The 20,106-nt window shown below is 39.8% G+C and overlaps 1 protein-coding gene across 3 annotated transcripts in view; it reads right to left on the bottom strand.

Moving 5' to 3' along the window:
• The window catches only part of Mpped2 (metallophosphoesterase domain containing 2), a 173,368-nt gene that overhangs the window by 5,624 nt on the left and 147,638 nt on the right, over positions 1-20,106 (bottom strand). For all 3 annotated transcript variants that reach the window (XM_042691478.1, XM_042691479.1, XM_042691480.1), the window contains one exon: positions 1,718-1,833. In XM_042691478.1, coding sequence (XP_042547412.1) covers positions 1,718-1,833 — 116 coding nt within the window. The remainder of the gene's footprint in view (positions 1-1,717; positions 1,834-20,106) is intronic.

The raw sequence follows: 20,106 nt of genomic DNA, 5'->3' as shown, positions 1-20,106 counted from the left end.
TCATGACATCAACTAACTAGGCTATTTAGGCAAAGGGATCACATTAGCTGGAATGTTGTCTCTGTAGGATGCTCTTGCCAGTTAATTCATACTATTCAGAATATTTAGTTAGCAATGTTATGACTTAGCTAGCCTAAATGGTTATAAAAGTGGGTAATTAATTATGACTTGATAAAGATGTTTGTTAAGTATAATCTTCAAAACCATAGGCTAGGATGTAATGTGGTTAGGGAAACACCATGAAGATGGTGGCTCTGGATGCACTGTTTCCATGTCTGCAACAGATCTGGCTTCTCTTCCCTTGTTTCTTTGCCTACACTGTTTCATTGTGAGACACAGTGTAGTTTTCTTTTAATGCAAAGAAAGCAGTAACAATTGTCTTGAGGAGAAAACACCTACAAAGATTAAATTGTATCTAGAAATTAATATTATATATATATATTACTTTTGATGCTCAGAGAGGAGGGAGGAGACAGAAAACAACCGTAGGCCAAGAAATATTGTGGAGTTCTCTTTAAGAAATATGCATTCAAAAATGTTGTATGGAGCCCAATATAATCCTAGCTATTCAATCCTAGCTAGAGGTGTTATTCAAGTGGTATAGTGCTTGCCTAACAAGTGTAAGGCCCTAAGTTCAAACCCAAGTATACTTTATTCCTGCCAACCACCCAAATGTATAGAGAACTCATTTCATATTAGTTAGTTAAAACAAAAAAAATAGAGAGAGATTTAAAAGAAGGAAGGAAGGAAGACGGAAGGAAGGAAGGAAGAAGGAAGGAAGGAAGGAAGGAAAGAAGGAAAGAAGGAAAGGAAGGAAGGAAGGAAGGAAGGAAGGAAGGAAGGAAGGAAGGAAGGAAGGAAAGGAAGGAAGGAAGGAAGGAAGGAAGGAAGGAAGGAAGGAAGGAAGGAAGGAAGGAAGGAAGAAAGGAAGGAAGGAAAGGAAGGAAGGAAGGAAGGAAGGAAGGAAGGAAGGAAGGAAGAAAGAAAGAAAGAAAGAAAGTGAGAAACATCAGCTGTATCACAATCTTAGGAATAACTGGGAGATAATTAAATAAGTCAAATAATCATGTTCTCATCCATAATCTAGGGAGTATGGCGTAGCTTTAAAGCACACAGACAATATAAACCTGAATGCACACCCGATAAGCTTGGAGAATGAGTATCCTTAAGTAATTTTCAGCCCAAGTCCTTCCAGAACAATTTATCTTCTTTTTTAAAAAAAGATTCTTTTCTCCTATAATCAGCTCAAATGTTAAACTTTAAAGATACCCCAGGTTCCAGCATTATGTGGAAATGGAAAATGAGATCCTTTGAACAGAAGTTTCTATCATTTCATTGCTATTCAAAAGCCCTGTGATTGGTAGGTCTATGCCTTCCTTCTGTTCCCCACCCCACCCCCTTATTCCAAAGTGAATGCAGTTCTTAAAATAAATTATCAAACTCAAACGATTGTAGCGCTCTGTACTCATTTGATTTTTTTTCCCTGACTCAACTAAATCAAAAAATTTAATTTCACGAACACCTGTAAGCCTGGAAGAACTGCTGAGTTTAATTATCATACTGGGTTTCTTTAAAGACATTGACTTTTCTTTTTGTCTTCACTCCCCCTCCCCTTTTTTTGGGAGGAAAATGATTATGTCCCTGACGCATTATTCATGATGCTTGCAAAAAGAAAAGGCATGTGCTATGGCTAAAGGACAACCTTTGCTTCACTTACCTAGAGGAGGTCCATGTGTCATAAGTATGTCGATGCCCTCAGGGATGAGGTTCCACTTGTCCAGCAGAGACTGACCTCTGGGTAGGTTAAAGCCCCATCCATTAAACCACGGGGTCCTTTAGGGGAGACAATGCACAGGGTATCAGACCAGCAGAGCCACATCTCTGCACTGCAATATTTCTCCCTCGCACATTCCCCCATGGTTTGCATTGCTCTCTCTTCTCTTTTTGATGGTTGGCCCTGGCAGCAGGATGCTTTTTTGTTGACTGCTTCAAAACCCATCCATTTGAACGCGGGCGTGGAGCCTACGAATTGTTCCACTAGAAAGGGGCACGGGGAAGCTTTCCAGTGAAGACTTTCCCAGCAGGCTTCTATCAAAACTTTGACAATGCTTTGTCTTCCCCCAAATCTCCGGGCTCCCCAAGATACCCAGCCCTGATCCAAAGCGTTATCTAGCTTTCCTGGAGTGCCTCAGAGCTAAGAAATCCCATCAGTACTCCTTGACCCTCCCCATCCCTGTGGAAGTACTCCACTGGAAAGATTCTTACGAATGTCCCCAGAGGAAAGAACCAGTGGTTTGTGGAAGACTATTTGTCTACTAAGATGCCTTCAGTACTCTCTGGACTGAGGTTGTTGGGAACAAGGAGGGGAGCTCTCAAAAGTAACGTGAAAGCAAGTGAAGGAAGACAGTGGGGTACAGCCTTGGTGACTCTGGAATTTACCCCCTGGACAGCAATGGTGAGCATTTCACAGGAACACAGTGCTCCTGAAATGAGTTTCTGAGATTGATGTGAGGGAACAAGGACTTTGTCCATTTAACAAGCATCTCTCCACTGGAGACAAGGTCTCACTTACAAATAAATGTACTGTTTATAACAAAGGATGATGAATTTTTCTATACAAATACTGTAGCCTAAATCACATTAGTACAAAGTATTTCCTTGCATTGTCCTATCCACAATATCTAGATTAAACAGTATTCTTTGAAACAGACTCTCTTTTGTTGCATAGGAAAATTCCAATTTGCTATGCCATACATAAAAAAGAATATTTCCTGGCTAAGCCCAACTTTCTCTTCCAATTTGACCTTCCCCTTCCAGCTTAACCTTCCCCTTCGATGCTTACTAAAAGACGTGACCCTGACTTCAACCAATCATAAAAAGAAGTGCACTTTTATTTAAAGACAATCATTTGACTGACTAATAGGATTTTCTCAAGAATTCCAACTCAAAAACAGTGATATAACATGTATTTAGGTGTATGATCAAGACCAGGGGTGAAAGGATGATACTTCACCATTCACAGTACCACTAAGAAAATCAATTCCCACTAAAGTTTCGGTAGAGAGCAACTTTTAGAATGAAGAGATTGTATAATGCTAACTACAAAGAGAAAGAAAGAAAGTATCTGACTTATTTCCTAATTACTTCCCAAGTGCCATTCTAAGAAAACTTACGTTTACTACTACTAGGAGGAGGTAGCAGAAGATGAAGAAGTTTGTGAAAAGTTACTTACTGAGTGTTTACATCAAGGTAGTATTCTAGGCACTTTCTTTGTATTTCCACATTTAAACTTTTGGAATCCTTTGAGAAATTAAGATTTGTCTTAAAATTTAAAAGACAAAAACAAACAAACAAAAACAACTTCAGAATCCAGTGGGAACCCAGTTAGCATTTTGGCAGAAGAGAGACAGAAAGAAAAACAAGCAGAAACATCTGCTTTCTTAAAATTTGAAAACAAGCTTCTGCGCCTATGGTTCTTGTTTGGATGGCAAATAAAGAAGAGTTTGACAGGGTTTAAACACACCCAAGTTGCCAGTATACTGAGGGGCTCTGATTTTGCTGAAAACTGACAGCTCTGCATCCTCAAGCCACTGAAGGGGCTTTTTGAGTCAAAGGAACAATAGTTAATTTTTTTGTGGGGGAAGGGATCTTTTCAACTTTAAAGATTATTCTCTTAGAATCCTATATCCATACCTCCCACCCCTCCAGGAAGTGCTCAGTTCCGTAAGTGTCCAGGGAAAGATTATGATGAACTCTTGGCCTACAGATAAACCAAATCTAATTTGGTTAATGTTAAGCTTGTGACAAAACCCAGAAGTTTTTAAGTTAAGGGTAAAGTTTTAAAGTGTCTGGTTTTCATTTCACCTCAACCTTATATATGCATGAGAGAGACAGGGAGGCTAAGTTACAGGAAAAGGAGCATTTATCAGGTTCCTGATAAGCTTTCTATAGAGCTTTTACAGAGATTATTGAACTCTTCACAATTCTTCAAGCATGTATTATCACTCTATATTTAGATGAAAACCTGACATCAGTGATTAAAAGTTACTTGTCCATGTTTCCAGGACCAATAAGTAGTGGGACAATTTTCTTTTCCTGACGTTGGAGTTTGAACACAGGGCCTAAAGCTAGAGTCAAGATTTAAATCTAGATTTGCTAGTTCCACAGTCTGTTTTTCCTTGGAATTTCTGGTCTAATTTCACTTTGGAGGTCGCACATATCTAATGGAACACACGGCTGTTCCATACTGGCTTTCAGGCTGAGCACTGTGCAATTCCAGGAGATGACATAGAATGACGCAGTTGAGGTGGCCCTTAACAAAAACATAGTGGATATGGTCTTTCTTGGGGCTTTTCCTTTCTCTGTATAGGAAAAGTCTTTCCACAAGGCAATGGCCAACCAATGGGAAAAGCAGCCCAATGATAGGTTCATTCCAGAATCATCCCAGAATGGCTTAATAAATGGGGCACACAGAAGTCGGGAGCCCTGTGTGCTAATTTTCATTCTTCCCAATTCACTAGCTCAGTTGGACCTTAGATAAAAGAAGGATTCTCACTGGGCTAGTTTCCTCATCGGAGGAAGAAACAAGTAGGTGGACTCAATTACAGGATTTTAAGATTGCTTTTATGTCTTATGAAAAAGCCTAATACACAAAGGAAGCAAACTCAGCAGCTTCCTGGCTTCAGGGCTGGGAAGAAGACACACACACACACACACACACACACACACACACACACACACACACACACACACACACACACACACACACCTGCCTCATTTACAGAGGCCCTTTCCTCCTTTTTTTTCTAACCTACACCTCAGAGTGCAGATGGCTGAATTGGATGTATAACGATCTTCCTGTGATCTAAAAATCCTAACATTTTTTCGTTCTGTGTAGATTAGCAAGGATCTGAATTAATACTGTCAATTGTTCTTGGTGAATGGCCTAAACGGCCTGTGAGGGCCCCCAGTCTAGTGTGGGAGAAATGTCTGTACAGAAAGGGAGTGTGTCATCGCCAGTGAATAATGCTTTATCCAGCTAGTTTCAACCTGAAACATGAAACCTTAGTAGTGAGCCCATCAGGGGTTCCCTGGAAAATATGTGCACAGCCAACCTCCAGATCTCCACAATGGGTTTTGTTCTGTAGCAATGGGGGGTTAAGAGGGGAGGGGGGATGGGAAGAATCCAAGCAACAATGTCTATTGCTTCAGCCAAGGACTTAATAATAGCTGTGACTAACAATTACCACATGGGAACCAACTTGTAAGAAAATGACCCACAAAGCACCTTATGGCCAACGATCCAATCTGAACCCCTAACCCATCCACTCCTTGAGAGAGATTAGAAAACTCTGGAAGGAAGGAGGGCAGTTCCACTGGTCCAAAGACACAGGATGGATGGAAACTGAGGATGTTTTTAAGGCACCTGTCCTTGCTCTTGAAATTGCTGGTACTTGGCCACTCAGGTTGGAGTTCTTGGGGCTAGGACTATGGGATAAGGGAGTTAACGTAGGCAGAACTTGCTCTACACAATGTCAATACAAAACAGGTTTTCTGTATGGAAGTGAGCTGAGATGAAATCACAGCAAAGGTCATACGTGTTTGCAGTACACAGTGCAGTGGTGCAGGCAGGAGGGAACTGTCAGGCCATAAATCCAGGGAGGCTTGGACAGATGAATGGCTGTTTACTCCTCCACCAACCTCAGAGGGCATGTCCTGGGAAAGCAGGATTTAGAGATGGGAAGCTGGTAGCCTGTGCTAACTACACACGTCTTATTGATAGGGTCTCTCTGGCACCTCCTACAAGGATTGATTATGGCTTAGGAGCCCCAGGACAGTTCCACAGGGTTCTGCACAGCAGCTGTGAAGTGGAGGGTCAAGAGTTCCAGCAGCACTCCATCTTAGGACCTGGCAGGATGGCTGTGTACTACTTAGAGCAATGAGAACCTAGAGGCCCAATAAAAGTTAGCCATTCTTATTTTAAAGGCAAAGGTTAAAAGCATGGATTATGGAGTCAAACAGACTCCTGTTTAAGATCCCACCTACCAGTTACTGGCTTCTCTGTACTTCAGTTTCCTCATCTTTCAGATAGAGTTACTCTCTGTCTATGTGGCTAAGAGGAAGTAACACATATTAAACGTTCAGCAAAGTACTGGCAGGAATGTAAACAAGTAGTTCTTAATTTACAAATGATCATCTTATCAATGGAAATGCATGTAGGCATCCATGTACACACACACAGCTGTTTGTATCTTCTTTCTAGAATTTTCCAAGCCAGGGCTCAACAAATCATAGACTCTCCTAGGGCATTTGAAAAAGTCTCCAGTGATTAGGCAAGCATCACTAGATGGCTAGACAGAGCCTGATTTCTTCCAGCTGATTACTTATTAAAAGGCACTTCCTCAGTTCATTTCTAGTGGAAGTTTTTCAGAAAGTCACTCACTCAACTTGCCCGCTCAGTCTTGCATAGACAATCCTGTGGAATGTGAGAACACAGGGCAAAACGGTTAGTCAGGGCTGCTTAGCCAGCTAGTGCAGGTGGTTAGATTTCTGACAAGATACTGAATTGGGGGAAGTTCAGAGCAAGGGTTATCCTGAGTCCCTGGAATATTTATCATAGGAGACTCAGAGAGTTCACTGGAGGAATTGACAAGCTAGTAATTAATGCCATCACCACCACCTGGCACCTCCATTCAGCACAACTCTGACACAGGAGGCAATTTTCACATAGCTTTGCCTTTTCTGAATGGTGGCCCTTTAGATTCACAGCCTTCTTCACAGCCTGTACATCATACCTGGTCCCAGCTAATTTAACCACCACTGGTTAAAATCGCCCTGCACCTCACAGCCCCTCTCACATGCCACGAAGCTGTCATGATCATTCTTGATCTCTGGCTCACCTGACAGCTCAGCCCTCCCTTCACTGCGAAGCTTCCCCGACAGTTTGAAATAGCAGTTTCCCTGGCACCAGATGTGTCATCTTGAATATCCAGATGAAAGGCAGACACTATCCTCTATCCTTCCACTCCCTCCCTCCCTGCCTTGTTTTCCCTTCTTTGCTCTAGATTTGAAGAAGCTGGCTTTCTCCCTCCACCTCCTCTTCAAGTCTCCTTTCTTCCTTGGCAACCTGAAAGTCATTCTCCTATGTAATTAAAAGAGCTGTTTTGCCTTTGCCCACAGAGTGGCTTCATCATACCTTGTGCATGAAAGAGACACATACCAATAGACATTGCTTTAGGGGGTGGGGAGCAGAATTCCAGGGCAAGATTTCTCCCCCTTGCAGCTGCTTGGGAAACCTGCCTAACCAGTATGCTAGCCCAGCTGCCACCACAAGGTAGGTAGTGCTGGCCTCTCTCTCACCAGCTGTCTTGTCCCATCTTTTCCATGGGACTTTGTAGCTTGGCTTTTGTTAAGAGCTTCTTGGGACACAAAGAGACGCTGTTCTGATAACGGGCAGACCTGGCGACTAATACGGTCTGTGTGATTGGATAGGAAAGGAAAAAAATGGAACCCGAGATAATCACCTGAACTCCCTCATGTACAATTTAGGCTTCTTTTCTTTCTTTCTTTTTTGAGTCTGCTCTTTTTAATTCTTAGAATTTATCATATAGCCATCCCTCTACACATACAAGTGACAACTATATAATGTCTTTACAAAAATGATTATGATCGTAAGTAATTGACAAACTGTCAAATGAGCGGCTATGCAGCCATGATAAAATTATGCAGCTAATAAAAGAAAGAGAGGACCTTACATAGCAATATAGAAAGTCCTCAGGGGCTGGGAAGGTGGCTCAATGGTAGAGTGCTTGCCTTGCATGCATGAGGCCCTGGGTTCGATTCCTCAGCACCACATAAGCAAAAAGAAAAAAGCCGGAAGTGGCACTATGGCTTAAGTGGTAGCGCGCTAGCTTGGAGCTGAAGAGCTGAGGGACAGCACCCAGGCCCAGAGTTCAGGCCTCACGACCGGACCCCCCCCCCAAAAAAAATCAAATTCTAGGGCTGGGAAGGTGGCTTAGTGGTAGAGCGCTTGCCTTGCATGCCTGAGGCCCTGGGTTCGATTCCTCAGCACCACATAAGCAAAAAGAAAAAAGCCGGAAGTGGCGCTGTGGCTCAAGTGGTAGAGCACTAGCCTTGAGCTGAAGAGCTGAGGGACAGCACCCAGGCCCAGAGTTCAGGCCCCACGACCAGACCCTGCCCCCCCAAAAAGAAAGTCTTCAGAATTTATTAGGGAATAGAATAGTTTTCAGAGAGTTCTATATTGAATAACAGTTATGTAAGGATGTAAGAGGTGCAGATGTTAGCTTAATCTTTAATTAGATTCACAATGACATGATGAAAATAATATGCACCAAAAAAATCTAAAATGGAAATGGTGAATTAATATTTTAACTATTCAGCTGAAGGAGGGAGGGGAATTTTTAGACACTTTTTTTGTGGGGGTGGGGGAGGGGAGGATAGGGAGGAGCTACTTAAACCAAGGGATCACATACTGAAGTTTTCACCAATATGCCAATTGTGCCTCTGTTTTATAACTAATAAGTAGAAAATGTCAATTAAGCCTCTGCTGCCCATTTCTCCTTTCTCCTGCTGGAAAGGAGGTAGTATGAACAGAATTTGCTTTAAGAATTGAGAAATAAGACTTTATGATCTATTTTCAAATACAGTAGGCTCTGATTGTTAAACAATAATGTTATCGTGTATGCCTAGCCCTCTTGAATATCCTGGCCTTTAATCTTGCAAACCAGTTCATAGCAGGAAGAGAAATATCTTCAGTCCATTTTCTTCCATAGGACTGTGAAGGAAACTCTGTCCATCCATCACACAAAGGAAGTCTGCCCAAACAGCATATCACTGCAGGACTTGTGCCTTCTTGGTGCAGGGGAAGAGGCTCTGGGATGCTCCAATGCTTACAGAGTATCCCTTTGTTTTGCTGCTGAAGACATCAAAGGTCTAGGTACCTTTAGTCAGAAGAAGAGACCTTGACAGGAAGACTCCAAACTGAGCAGCCAGATCAATACAAACAGCACTTGTACCTAATGCCCAGCAGGAAGGATTCTTCAAAGAGGGTATCACAGCACCCACCTTACAGGTTAGAAAGAAAAGTAAGACTTAATAGGTGGAGAGGAGTTAGGAAGAAGAACATAGGGAAGATTTTCTTGTGATAAAATACATATGGTACAAAATTTTTCCCTTTAACCATGTTAAGTGTGTAATTCCATTGCATTAGGTATATTCCTAATGTTGGGTAACCATCACCAATATGTATCCCCAATTTTGTCATCACTCCATATAGAAGCTCTGTATCCATGAAATAATAATTCCTCAGCCCGTCACAGTTCCCAAAGTCCTAGTAACCGTTATTGCACTTTCTGTCTCTGTGAATTTGATTACTCTGGGTACCTCATAAAAGTGGAATCAGACAACAATTACCCTTTTGTGTTTGGCTTATTTTACTTAGCATAATGTTTTCAAGGTCAGAAATCCATTCCAGTTTGTGACTGCACAATAATCCATGAGGTGGATATTTTATATTCATTGTGGAGTGTGTGTGTGTGTGTGTGTGTGTGTGTGTGTGTGTGTGTGTGTGTGTGTGTGTGCCAGCACTGGGGCTAGAGCTCAGGGTTTTGTGTTTTACTCTATATTTTTTATTCACATCTGGAGCTTTGCCACTTGAACCACAACTCCAATTCCATATTTTGCTAGTTAATTGGACATTAGAGTCTAGACTTTTCTGGTCAGGCTTGCTTCAAATGTAGATACTTCAAGCTCAGCTTCCTGAGTACATAGGACTGATGATAGGTGTGAACCACTGGCATCCAACACCATGTTCATTCTTCATCTAATGTTTCTGAATGTTTAGCATCCTCCAGGCACTAAGCTTGGTCATAAGGAGGCAGGGATAATAACTCCGAGTCTCTTTCTTTGTGAAGCACATACTTAATGTATTGAAACTGCAGAGAGGATGAGCTCAGTGAGGAAACTTCCTGATCACCTATTCATTTATTCAATAGTTATTGACTTGGATGCGTATTGTAAGCCAGGTTCTGACAAATGAAGCACTGGGAAAACAAAATTCTACACAGTTTCCACAAGTCAACAGCAATCCATTTCATAAAGTTGTCCTTAACAGGAATCTTTAAGCAATGGCCTTTATTTCTAAGCAACAGTTTTACAGGGGCTCAAGGAACATCAGCAGACTGACCTGAGTAATATTCTAACAATTCCAAAAGTAGATTTACCCCCAGTTAAGAAATGGCCTGAAGTTTATATGGCCAGACTGTAGGTGGGAACTCAACTTTCTTTACATCTTATATGTACCCAAATAAGGCTCTGTAATTGAAACCAGGGCCATGAAACAGAGAGCCATCTCCAAGAAGAGACGGAGCCTATGAGGGCAGGTTGTGTCACATGCGTGGCTGGTTCTAAGGAACAGGATGAACAGAACCTGCAGAGTTGTCACAGGAAATAAGCAAGTAGAACCCACTTTTCCAACCTTGATTTCCCAGGCATAAGAATAAGAAAGGTTGGCTCAGGATTAGCGGGCCTTTGTTTTGTTACACAGTGAACTCTGAAGGATTGATCTTAATGGAGAAGGATAGACCAATGAAACTTCAGGCCCTAAACAGAGACTAGTTCAATTTATTATGTTTGGTCTGGTTTAGAAAGTGCTTATGCAGGCATCACACGTTTATGTTGCTAATGCTGTTTTCTTTTGTGTACTGCTTAATATTTGGGGGCATCGAGGGGTCAACAGCCAGGAGGGAGGATTTCTCTAGTTAAAAAAGCCTACCACCTGAAAAGCAGATCCAAAGAATATCATTGATAAACAGACAAGAAAATCCTACTCAGACATTAAACAAAAAAGGTAGATTTGAGCCAGTTGTGCATACTTGTAATTCTAGCTACTCAGGAGGCTGAGATCTGATGATTGTGGTTTGAACCAGCCTGATCAAGAAAGTCCAAGAAACTCTGATCTTCTATTAACCACCCCAAAGCAGGAAGTGGAGCTGTGGCTGAAGTGGCAGAGTGCTAGCCTTGAGCAAAACAAAACAAAACAAAAACAACTCAGGGACAGCGCTTGGGCCCAGAACTAGCATATATACACATAAAAAATTAATTAAATAAATTGAAGAAGATAGATTTGAAGTTCGGTGACTCAAGCCTGGTCACCACTGTGTTCCCAGACACTGATACTGAACAGATGCATGTTTATCAATAGAATTGAGTTAAGAACAAATTTTCATAAGGGCTTCATGAGAAATTATACATTCATTTGCGTTAATAGAAAAGTAGAAAATTGTTTGAAATAAAAACAGCAACAGCAGTAAAAGAAAACCAGACCAACATGTCAAGTAGTTATTTGGGGGAACAGCAATAATAGGTAATCCCCACCCCACCCCACCCCTTCTACCTATTATACCTTACTTTAAAAAAATAGTGGAGAGACAAAAAAAATTCAGCATAAAAATTGTCATATGTATTCTGACTTAACTCTCAGTAGAGAGCAGTGATTTCTAGAGAGTGGAAAAATGAGTAGATTTGGGAGATTTTTCCTCAAGAAATTGACATAGGGCCTGCCTTCATTCTTTCTACTCTGTCTTCATTTAGGGAAGGGTGAAAGCCATTTTTGCAACCAAAGGCATTTGTTCATTTAAATAATTCAATACACATGTCTGAAGCACCTTCAGTATTGGGAACCATTCTATTGGCAGTGTACATCTTTCCTCTGATGGAAAAATTTCAATGTAAGTGTGGATAACTATTATTTTATATATCTAGTTTCATATGTATATAGTTATCTATATTATATATGGTTCCCTATATGTATTATGTATAGTGATCTTTATATGTTTATATAGACATATATTCATATATAGATATAGATACACATATAGTTATAGAGATATATAGCTATAGTTGTACATATATACAATATATCAATATATATGCATATATAAAGAAATAAATACATATATATATATATGTATATATATATATATATATATACCCATACAATAGTCTGTATTTTACAAGTCACTTCCCCAAGTAGTAGATCAAAATAACCCTGATAAGATGAGCAAGGTATAGAGAAAGTAATGTATGGAAACAAAAATCTTAATGATTTGGCCAAGAGCACTTATGCAGACTTGGCCTGAACAAAGCTTTGTAGTGCAAACCAGGGCTGCAAGTAAGGTCTGAGTCTGAATTTGTACTGCTTTCTACTTAGCAGTTTGACCTTGGACAAGCTGACCTGTCTGATCTGCTCACACATCTATAAAATGGAGATAGTAATACCAAACATACAGGCTTATTGTGAGGATTAAATGTCATCATGTATGTAATACCTTCAGCACAGTCTATATCAAGAGTGAAATGGGGCTGGGATCTGGTGGCTCACACCTGTAATCCTAGTGACTCAGGAGGTAAGAGACTATGAGGATCACAGTTCCCAGCTAGCCTGGGAAAAAGAAGTTCATGGGACTCTATTTCAACCAAACAGCACATGTCTGTCTCCCAGCTTTCATAGGACAAATAGACAGGAGGATCTCAGTCTAGGCTTGCCTGGGTAAGAGGGGGCAAAAGGCAAGCCCTTATCTCATAATTAAATAAAACAAAAAAAGACCAAAGGCATGACTCCAGCCCTGAGTGCAAACCCCAGTATTGTCAAAAAGAAAAGAAAGAATTACATAGTAGGCTCTTGACATAATGAATGTTAATATTATTATAATCTCAATACTATCAACTATCAACCATTTAGTTTTTATTTTTCAAGTTACCATTTTCATCCTTTCACCAGTAAATTTACCTTTGTCCATGCCTCACACTTCAGGAAATGTGAGTAGATTAATTGCAAAGCCTTTGGAATAAGGTAGGCCAGGTTCACTTAACAGAAGATGTTGACTTGGACACTGGAAGACATGAGTTCTAGTTATGCCTCTTCCCACTCACTTGCTGTGTAACCTTGAGCAAGTGCCCTCTGAATTCCTGCCTCCTAAGTTGTGCTCATAATTCCTATGACCCAAGCAGGATTGTCAAACAAACATCAGTTTGGAGTCACAAATAAAAGGAAAGCCCCTTCTGATCCAGCACCTTCCAATTCCCAGGTTGCTGCCTGTCCGTGAGGCCAGTTTAGGCTGTTTGAAAGTTCAGAGGAATTGGAATAAGTAACAAGTAGGTCAGACGGAATTTAAAGCACTGGTCCCCACTTATCTACCATTTTGGCTCTAAATGACTAGTTTCAGTCCAGACCGATTTAGTAAAGTGAGAAAACTGTGACTGCGCGCTGGCAGTACACACAATCAGAAGAATGAGTGAAAAGCTGACACTGCCCCTTCAATTCAGAGGTTAAAGCCAGCACAGAGACCCAGGCGTGTCCCTCACCGAGTGCTAGCCAACCATGCATTATTAATTGGACTCAGCATTCACTGAGTACCTTCTACTGCAAAACTATGGCAAGGCACTCTGGGGAGATATAAATACAGTGTGAGGCAATGTCCCACCCTTTACCAATCTGCCATCTGGTTGGGATAACAAGACAGTCATAGGCAAAACTGTCCTCCACTCTCTCTGCCCATTAAAATTTTACTGTGCCCTCAAGGCTCAACTCACAATTATAGGTTCCCTTAAGAAGTTGTCCCCAATCCCCTCAGCCTTTTGTTTAATCCTTATTGTGGTATTTATCATGCTTTGCATTATTGCTGGTGCATGCGTGCATGCGTGCGTTCATGCATGCGTGCAGGCGCGCGCGTGCACGTGTGTGAGTGTGTGTGTGTGTGTGTGTGTGTGTGTGTGTGCATTTTTCACTTTATTCTAAGAAGCACTGAGCCAAAACTTTGTTATGGGTATATCTATATTCCCCACCAGACCACACGCCATCTCTGATTCATCTTGATGTCTCCCAAGATCTAGTAAAATGTCTGAGTCCAAATACATCAGAAAATATTCCTGATGAAACCAGAATGAAAATATTCTTGATAAACCCTGGACAGTTTAGAGTATTGCCCAAGAGTATGGTCCAGATTAAATATGTGATTGGAAGTTAGAATATGTCAAGACAATTAAGTATAGGTTCTTCTCACATATATATATATACATACATATATATATATATATATATATATATATATATATATATATATATACTCTCTCTCTCTCACACACACACCTCACAACTCAGTGTGGACTGACGTGATAACAGCTTCATGTTTATTAAGCACAAGAAATATGGCAAGTCTGAATTAAGATATGCTATGATGTTAGGTGTGAAAGATCTGGATGCTTTGTACAAAATGAAATATGAAAATATCTTAATATTTTTATACTATACATATGTTCAAATGATAACAGGATAAAATGAAGGATTAGGACAAACTTTACTGAATTTGTTTACTTTTGAATATGGCTACTCAAATTTTAAAATTGCGTATTTAACTTTCACTTTATTGCTTTCTATTTATTTATTTATTTTTGTTTTTATTGTAAAGGTGATGTACAGAGGGGTTACAGTTACAAGTCAGGTAATGAGTACTTTTCGTTTTGAACAGGGTCACTTCTTCCCTCCTTTATTCTCAGTATTTGCTTCCCGGCCCCCTCCCCCACAAGTTGTATAGTTCATTTTCAACGTAGTGTCTAGTGAGTATCATTGCTGCATTTGTTCACCCTTTGTCCCTCAATTTCTGTTCTCCCCCTTACCCTCCCTAAAACAGGTAACTACAAAGGTACACAAATCAAAAACAGCAATAGAGGAGACTTTTTTTAAAAATAAAAAGCAAAATAACAGAAAACATTTTGTTTCCATTTTTTGGAGTTCATTTTGATAAACATTATTTTACATGATTATATGCACATGGCTATTGAGCCTTTGTGATCCTCTCCTAAGATATCCTCCTTTGGTCTCATTGTGTGAATGTTTAGAGTCCTGTTAATTGAGTTTATTCAACTATAATTTTTTGTCTTTTACCATTCATTATATTTCCTTGTAGATTTATAGGTACATTGTAATTATTACAAATGAGGGAAAACATGCCATTTATGTTTCTTTTGGTCTGGCTTTCTTTGCTTAATATAATTTTTTCCAAGTCTTCCCATTTACTCCCCTCCCCTTCCCCGTGTGAAACCTGTTACATTTTATCTGTTAAAAATGAACAGTTTCAAGCCAGGGGCGCTGGGGGCTCATGCCTGTAATCCTAGCTACTCAGAAGGCTGAGATCTGAGGATCACCGTTCAAAGCCAACCAGGGCAGGAAAGTCTGTGAGACTCTTATCTCTAATAAACCACTAGAAAACTGGAAGTGTAGCTGTAGCTCACGCGGTAGAGTGCTCACCTTTAGCTGAAGAGCACAGGCACAGCGCCCAGGCCCAGAGTTCAAGCCCCATGACTGACAAAAAAAATTATTTTTGGTTGGTTTAATTTTTTGAGTTCTAATGATATTGTGTGTGCTTTAATTGTACCAAGTGGTATTCTTCTGGCATTTCAGATGTGCATATAACATATTTTGCTCAGAATAGTCCTTTCTATTAAGTAAAACTGTTCTTTGGGTGATATAAATTTTTTCCTAGGATTATTTTAGCATAAAAGGACAAATGACATAATCATCCAAATTTACATTGATGTTCACTGCTGGCTCAGTGTCTCTCCATAAGCAAGCAGGGCACCCCTACCAGTGTGAATCTGGAGTTGTACTTGTTCCTAGAGCAGCTCTAGCACTTCCACGGTGTGAATTTTGGCAAGTTATTGCACATCCATGATTCTTGGTTTTCCCATCAATAAAATGGAGATAATTACATTATCTATGTTCTTGATAGACTGTTGAGACAAATGGAATAATCTACATGAAGCTCTTAGCACAACACTTGACACATAATAACCACTTTGTTATTTTTACATTTTAAATAAAAACTTTTTTGGCAGTACTGAAGGCTCTCAGTGCTTTCTGCCCTTGCTTGGCTTTTTTTTTTTTTTTTTTTGCTTTTTTTCCCACTCTACCATTTAGTTCACATTTCCTTTCTGCTGTTAATTGGAGACAGTATTTGTCTGCCTAGGCTAGCTTTGAACTCTGATTTTCAGATCTCAATCTCACGAGTAGCTTATTACATGTCTATGCCACCAGCACCCAGCTTTATTGTTAATCTTATTATTACTACTACTACTTCTGTAAATCTTAGGAAAATAACATGAGACAAAATACAAAATGGAAAGGTGGAACTCATCAGCTGCTTACTACCCCCTAGTTACTGTGGTCATTTACTCTGAGTTTCTACAATCTTTTATAGCATTTGAATTTATTCAACCAAACTTTCACCTTCATTTTTAATGCCTTGAAGGATGATGAAATTATAAATGTTCTATGTAAGGTAATATTGAAATGATTTAAGCAGGAAATTATCTAAGTTCACTAGCATTCATTCAGCCATGGAACTCAGAAAACCCAGACTACGCCCTCACTTCCCTTTGAAATCTCACACTCATTCATTCCCAATCTACTTATTTAGAATGTTAAGTTCAATTGCTCAATTTCTGGATATCCTCTCAGTAGCCAAAAACAAAACCAGGTCAATTGCTTTGTCAGTTCTTAATGTTGCTAATGATGCATTTTAAATCTTGAAGTAGAAATATTTCATTTTTCTTCTTGCCCTGACTCATTCTCTCTTTTACCATGCAAATTTGAATGAAAACATTTTCTGTTTTATAAATACAAAATGGCTCAAGGTTTTTTAGAGGTGTCTGCTAAAAATAAACAGGCCTATAGTTTACTTCTTTATAGCTTTTAAAATAATTCAAACAAGAAAATAAAAACTTGTTTAACTACATATGTTTTATTTTTTTTGAAAAATATCCTTATGAGAGGCAGGTCTGCTTTCTTAAAATGAATTTCTCCAGAATTAGATTGCCTGTATTTACATAAGGCTTACTTCTGTAAAGAAATGGTTTGGATTTGTTTATTGTTTGTTTTTAAAATATGCCTTAGAATGAATACTGTGCTTTTATCCCATATAATACATGAGTCTTTATGTCAGACTGCTGACTCTGAGGAGTACAATGATCATTTTGATGTGCAAGTTTTCAATTGTTTACTCACAAACTGACAGCACCAGTTTGAAAATAAACTCATTTCCCTTCAACTATAAACTGTATTTCCAGGTTGCCAGGCTGGAACTTGTGTTACTATATGGCAAAAAGGACAGTTGCACATCCTAATCCTCAGGAGCAAGCTAATTGATAGAATAACTAATTTAATAATGCTGAGAATAATGGCAAAGTAATGTGAAGCTAGAGACAGGACTCTGTCTGTTCTGGATACCAAGGACATGGTTCTCCTCAACCAGTCCCCAATCTCCAGGCAAGTGATATCTCTAGGTGCTGGGCTGGCAGTTAGAAAGAGGTGAAGTAAGGTGTCTTTCCCAAGACAATGTTTTCCATACTCTCATCTGCTGAGAATGTTCTCCATCAAAAAGAGTTTTGTCAGACCTGAGGACCAATGGAATAGAACTGAAGACCCAGAAATGAACCCATAGACCTATAGCCACCTAATCTTTGATAAGGGAGCAAAAAAAAATAGAATGGAAGAAAGACAGTCTCTTCAGTAAATGGTGCTGGTAAAATTGATTAATCGCTTGTAGAAAACTAAAGTTAGATCCTTATAGATCACCCTGCACCAGGATCAACTCCAAGTAGATCAAAGATCTCAAAGTAAAAGCAGACACCTTGAAAACATTACAGGAAGGAATAGGAGAAATTCTAGGGCTCTTTGGCACAGGCTAAAATTTTCTTAATAAAGACCCAGAAACTCAACAAATCAAAGAAAGGTTGGACAAGTGAGATTGCATGAAACTTCAGAGCTTCTGCATGGCAAAGGACATAGCTAGCAAGATCAATAGAAAGCCCACGGATTGGGAGAAGATCTTCACTAGCCATACAACAGACAAGGACCTCATATCTAAAATATATTTAGAACTCAAAAAATTAAATCCCCCAAAAACAAATCCTCAAAGAAACAACTGCCCCTTTAATAAGTGGGCTAAAGACTTAAAGAGACTTCTCTGAACAGAAAATAAGAATGGCCAATAGACACATGAAGAAAGGCTCAACTTCTCTAGCCATAAAAGAAATACAAATCAAAACAGCATTGGGATTCCAACTTACCACAGTTACAATGACCATAATTAAGAAAACTAATAACAACAGATGCTGGGCGGATGTGGCCAAAAGGGAACCCTACTGCATTTTTTGGTGGGAGTGTAAACTGGTTCAGCCACTCTGGAAATCAGCATGGAGGTTCCTCAAAAGACTAAACATAGAGAGCTCCCTTATGACTTAGCAATCTCACTTCTAGGCATGTACCCAAATCACCACAAACAAGGCCATACTAAATCTATTAGCACAAACATGCTCATTGTAGTATTATTTACTATAGCACAAATATGAAACCATATGCCCATCAGCAGATGAATGGATCAAGAAAATATGGTATATATACACATGAAATTCTATGCTTCCATAAGAAAGAATATCCCTCCATTCATAAAAAAATGGAAAGACTTGGGAAAAAACATATTAAATGAAGTAAGCTAGACACAAAGAAATATAGACTCCATGGTTTTCCTCATTTGTAATAATTAGTATATGTCTAGGATAGTCCTAGCAGAAGATTACAATAGCTCAATAGCTATGTATATATGGCCATATAAAATGATACTAATTGAAATGAACTCCAAGATAGGGACACAAGATATTTTTAATGTTCTGGGCAAAGTTATTTTTGTTTTCTTTCATTTGTTCCTTTTGGTTTTTCCCATTGTCACTATTTTTGGTTTTGGTGTCTTTTTTTTTTTTGTCAGTCATGGGACTTGATCTCTGGGCCTGGAAGCTGTCCCTCAGCACTTCAGCTCAAAGCTAGCACTCTACCACTTGAGCATTTTTCTGGTGGTTTATTGGAGATAAGAGTTTCATGACTTTTCTTGCCTAGGCTGGCTTTGAACCGAAATCCTTAGATCTCAGCCTCCTGAGTAGCTAGGATTACAGGCAAGAGCACCAGTGCCCAGCTGATTTTGGTGCCTTTTATATACATTTATCTGATTTGGGGAAGGGAAGGAGAATAACAAAGTGGTAAAACAAAGGACAAATGGGAACCAATACAACAGTGATACTTACAAGACACTATGTTGGAAATGAACTTAACAACTGCCAGGGGGGGAGGAGTAGGAGCAGTAGGAGAGAGATGGGGGAGTAGAAGAAAAACAAAGGAAGAAGTAACAATGTTCGACAAGAAGGGTACTCATTACCTTACTCATGTAACTATAACCCCTCTGTACAGCATCTTTATAATGAAATAAAATTTAAAAAAGAGTTCTGTGGCAAACTAAATCTGACCAGTACTGTTGCATTCCCCTCTGACGTGGAAGTAGGCAGTGAGCATTACCATAGCAAAGTCTCTGAGAAGCCCTGTCGAAAAAAGGAAAACAACAACAAAAACCTTCTCAACTTGATGTAACTGAACAGGGTCCAAATGTATCAGGTCACAATAAACCCTGCCCTACTTTTTTCCCCCCATAATGTCTGCTAATAACAGCTAATATAAAGCTTGCAATGGGACTACGATTCTAAACACAATTAAGACACACAACAGCTCTTTATAGTAGATGCTATGATTAATCTTATTTTACAGATTAGAAAACAGAGACTGGAGGCTCTATAGTAGAATCCATTTCTTTTGCTTTTTCCAGTTTCTGGAGGCTGCTCACAGCCTTCAGGCTCCTGTCCAGGAATCACTCTGATCTAGGCTTCTGGGGTCCTAGCTCCTCTTCTTACTCTGACCTTCTTGCCATCCTCTTACAAGGTCCCTGTGATGGTTACACTGAGCTTACCACCCCTCCCTCAAAAAAATCCCAGATAATCTGCCTATCTGTAGATCCTTAATTTTATTTTATCTGCAAAACTTGACCAGTAAGCTTCATAGGCTTTAGGAATCAGCACCTATATATCCCTGAGCGGCTCATCAATATGCCTACCACACTGTCCATGCACTGTTGCTGAATTGAAGGAGAGGGGGGACCTGGAGTTGTCAGGGAATGGAAGAAAAGAGAGATTCCTCCAGGGCGTCTAGTT

Source organism: Dipodomys spectabilis, unplaced genomic scaffold, assembly GCF_019054845.1.
Source record: "Dipodomys spectabilis isolate Male_0828 unplaced genomic scaffold, ASM1905484v1 ptg000145l, whole genome shotgun sequence".
NCBI lineage: Eukaryota > Metazoa > Chordata > Mammalia > Rodentia > Heteromyidae > Dipodomys > Dipodomys spectabilis.
This window is presented reverse-complemented; position numbering and strand designations above follow the sequence as displayed.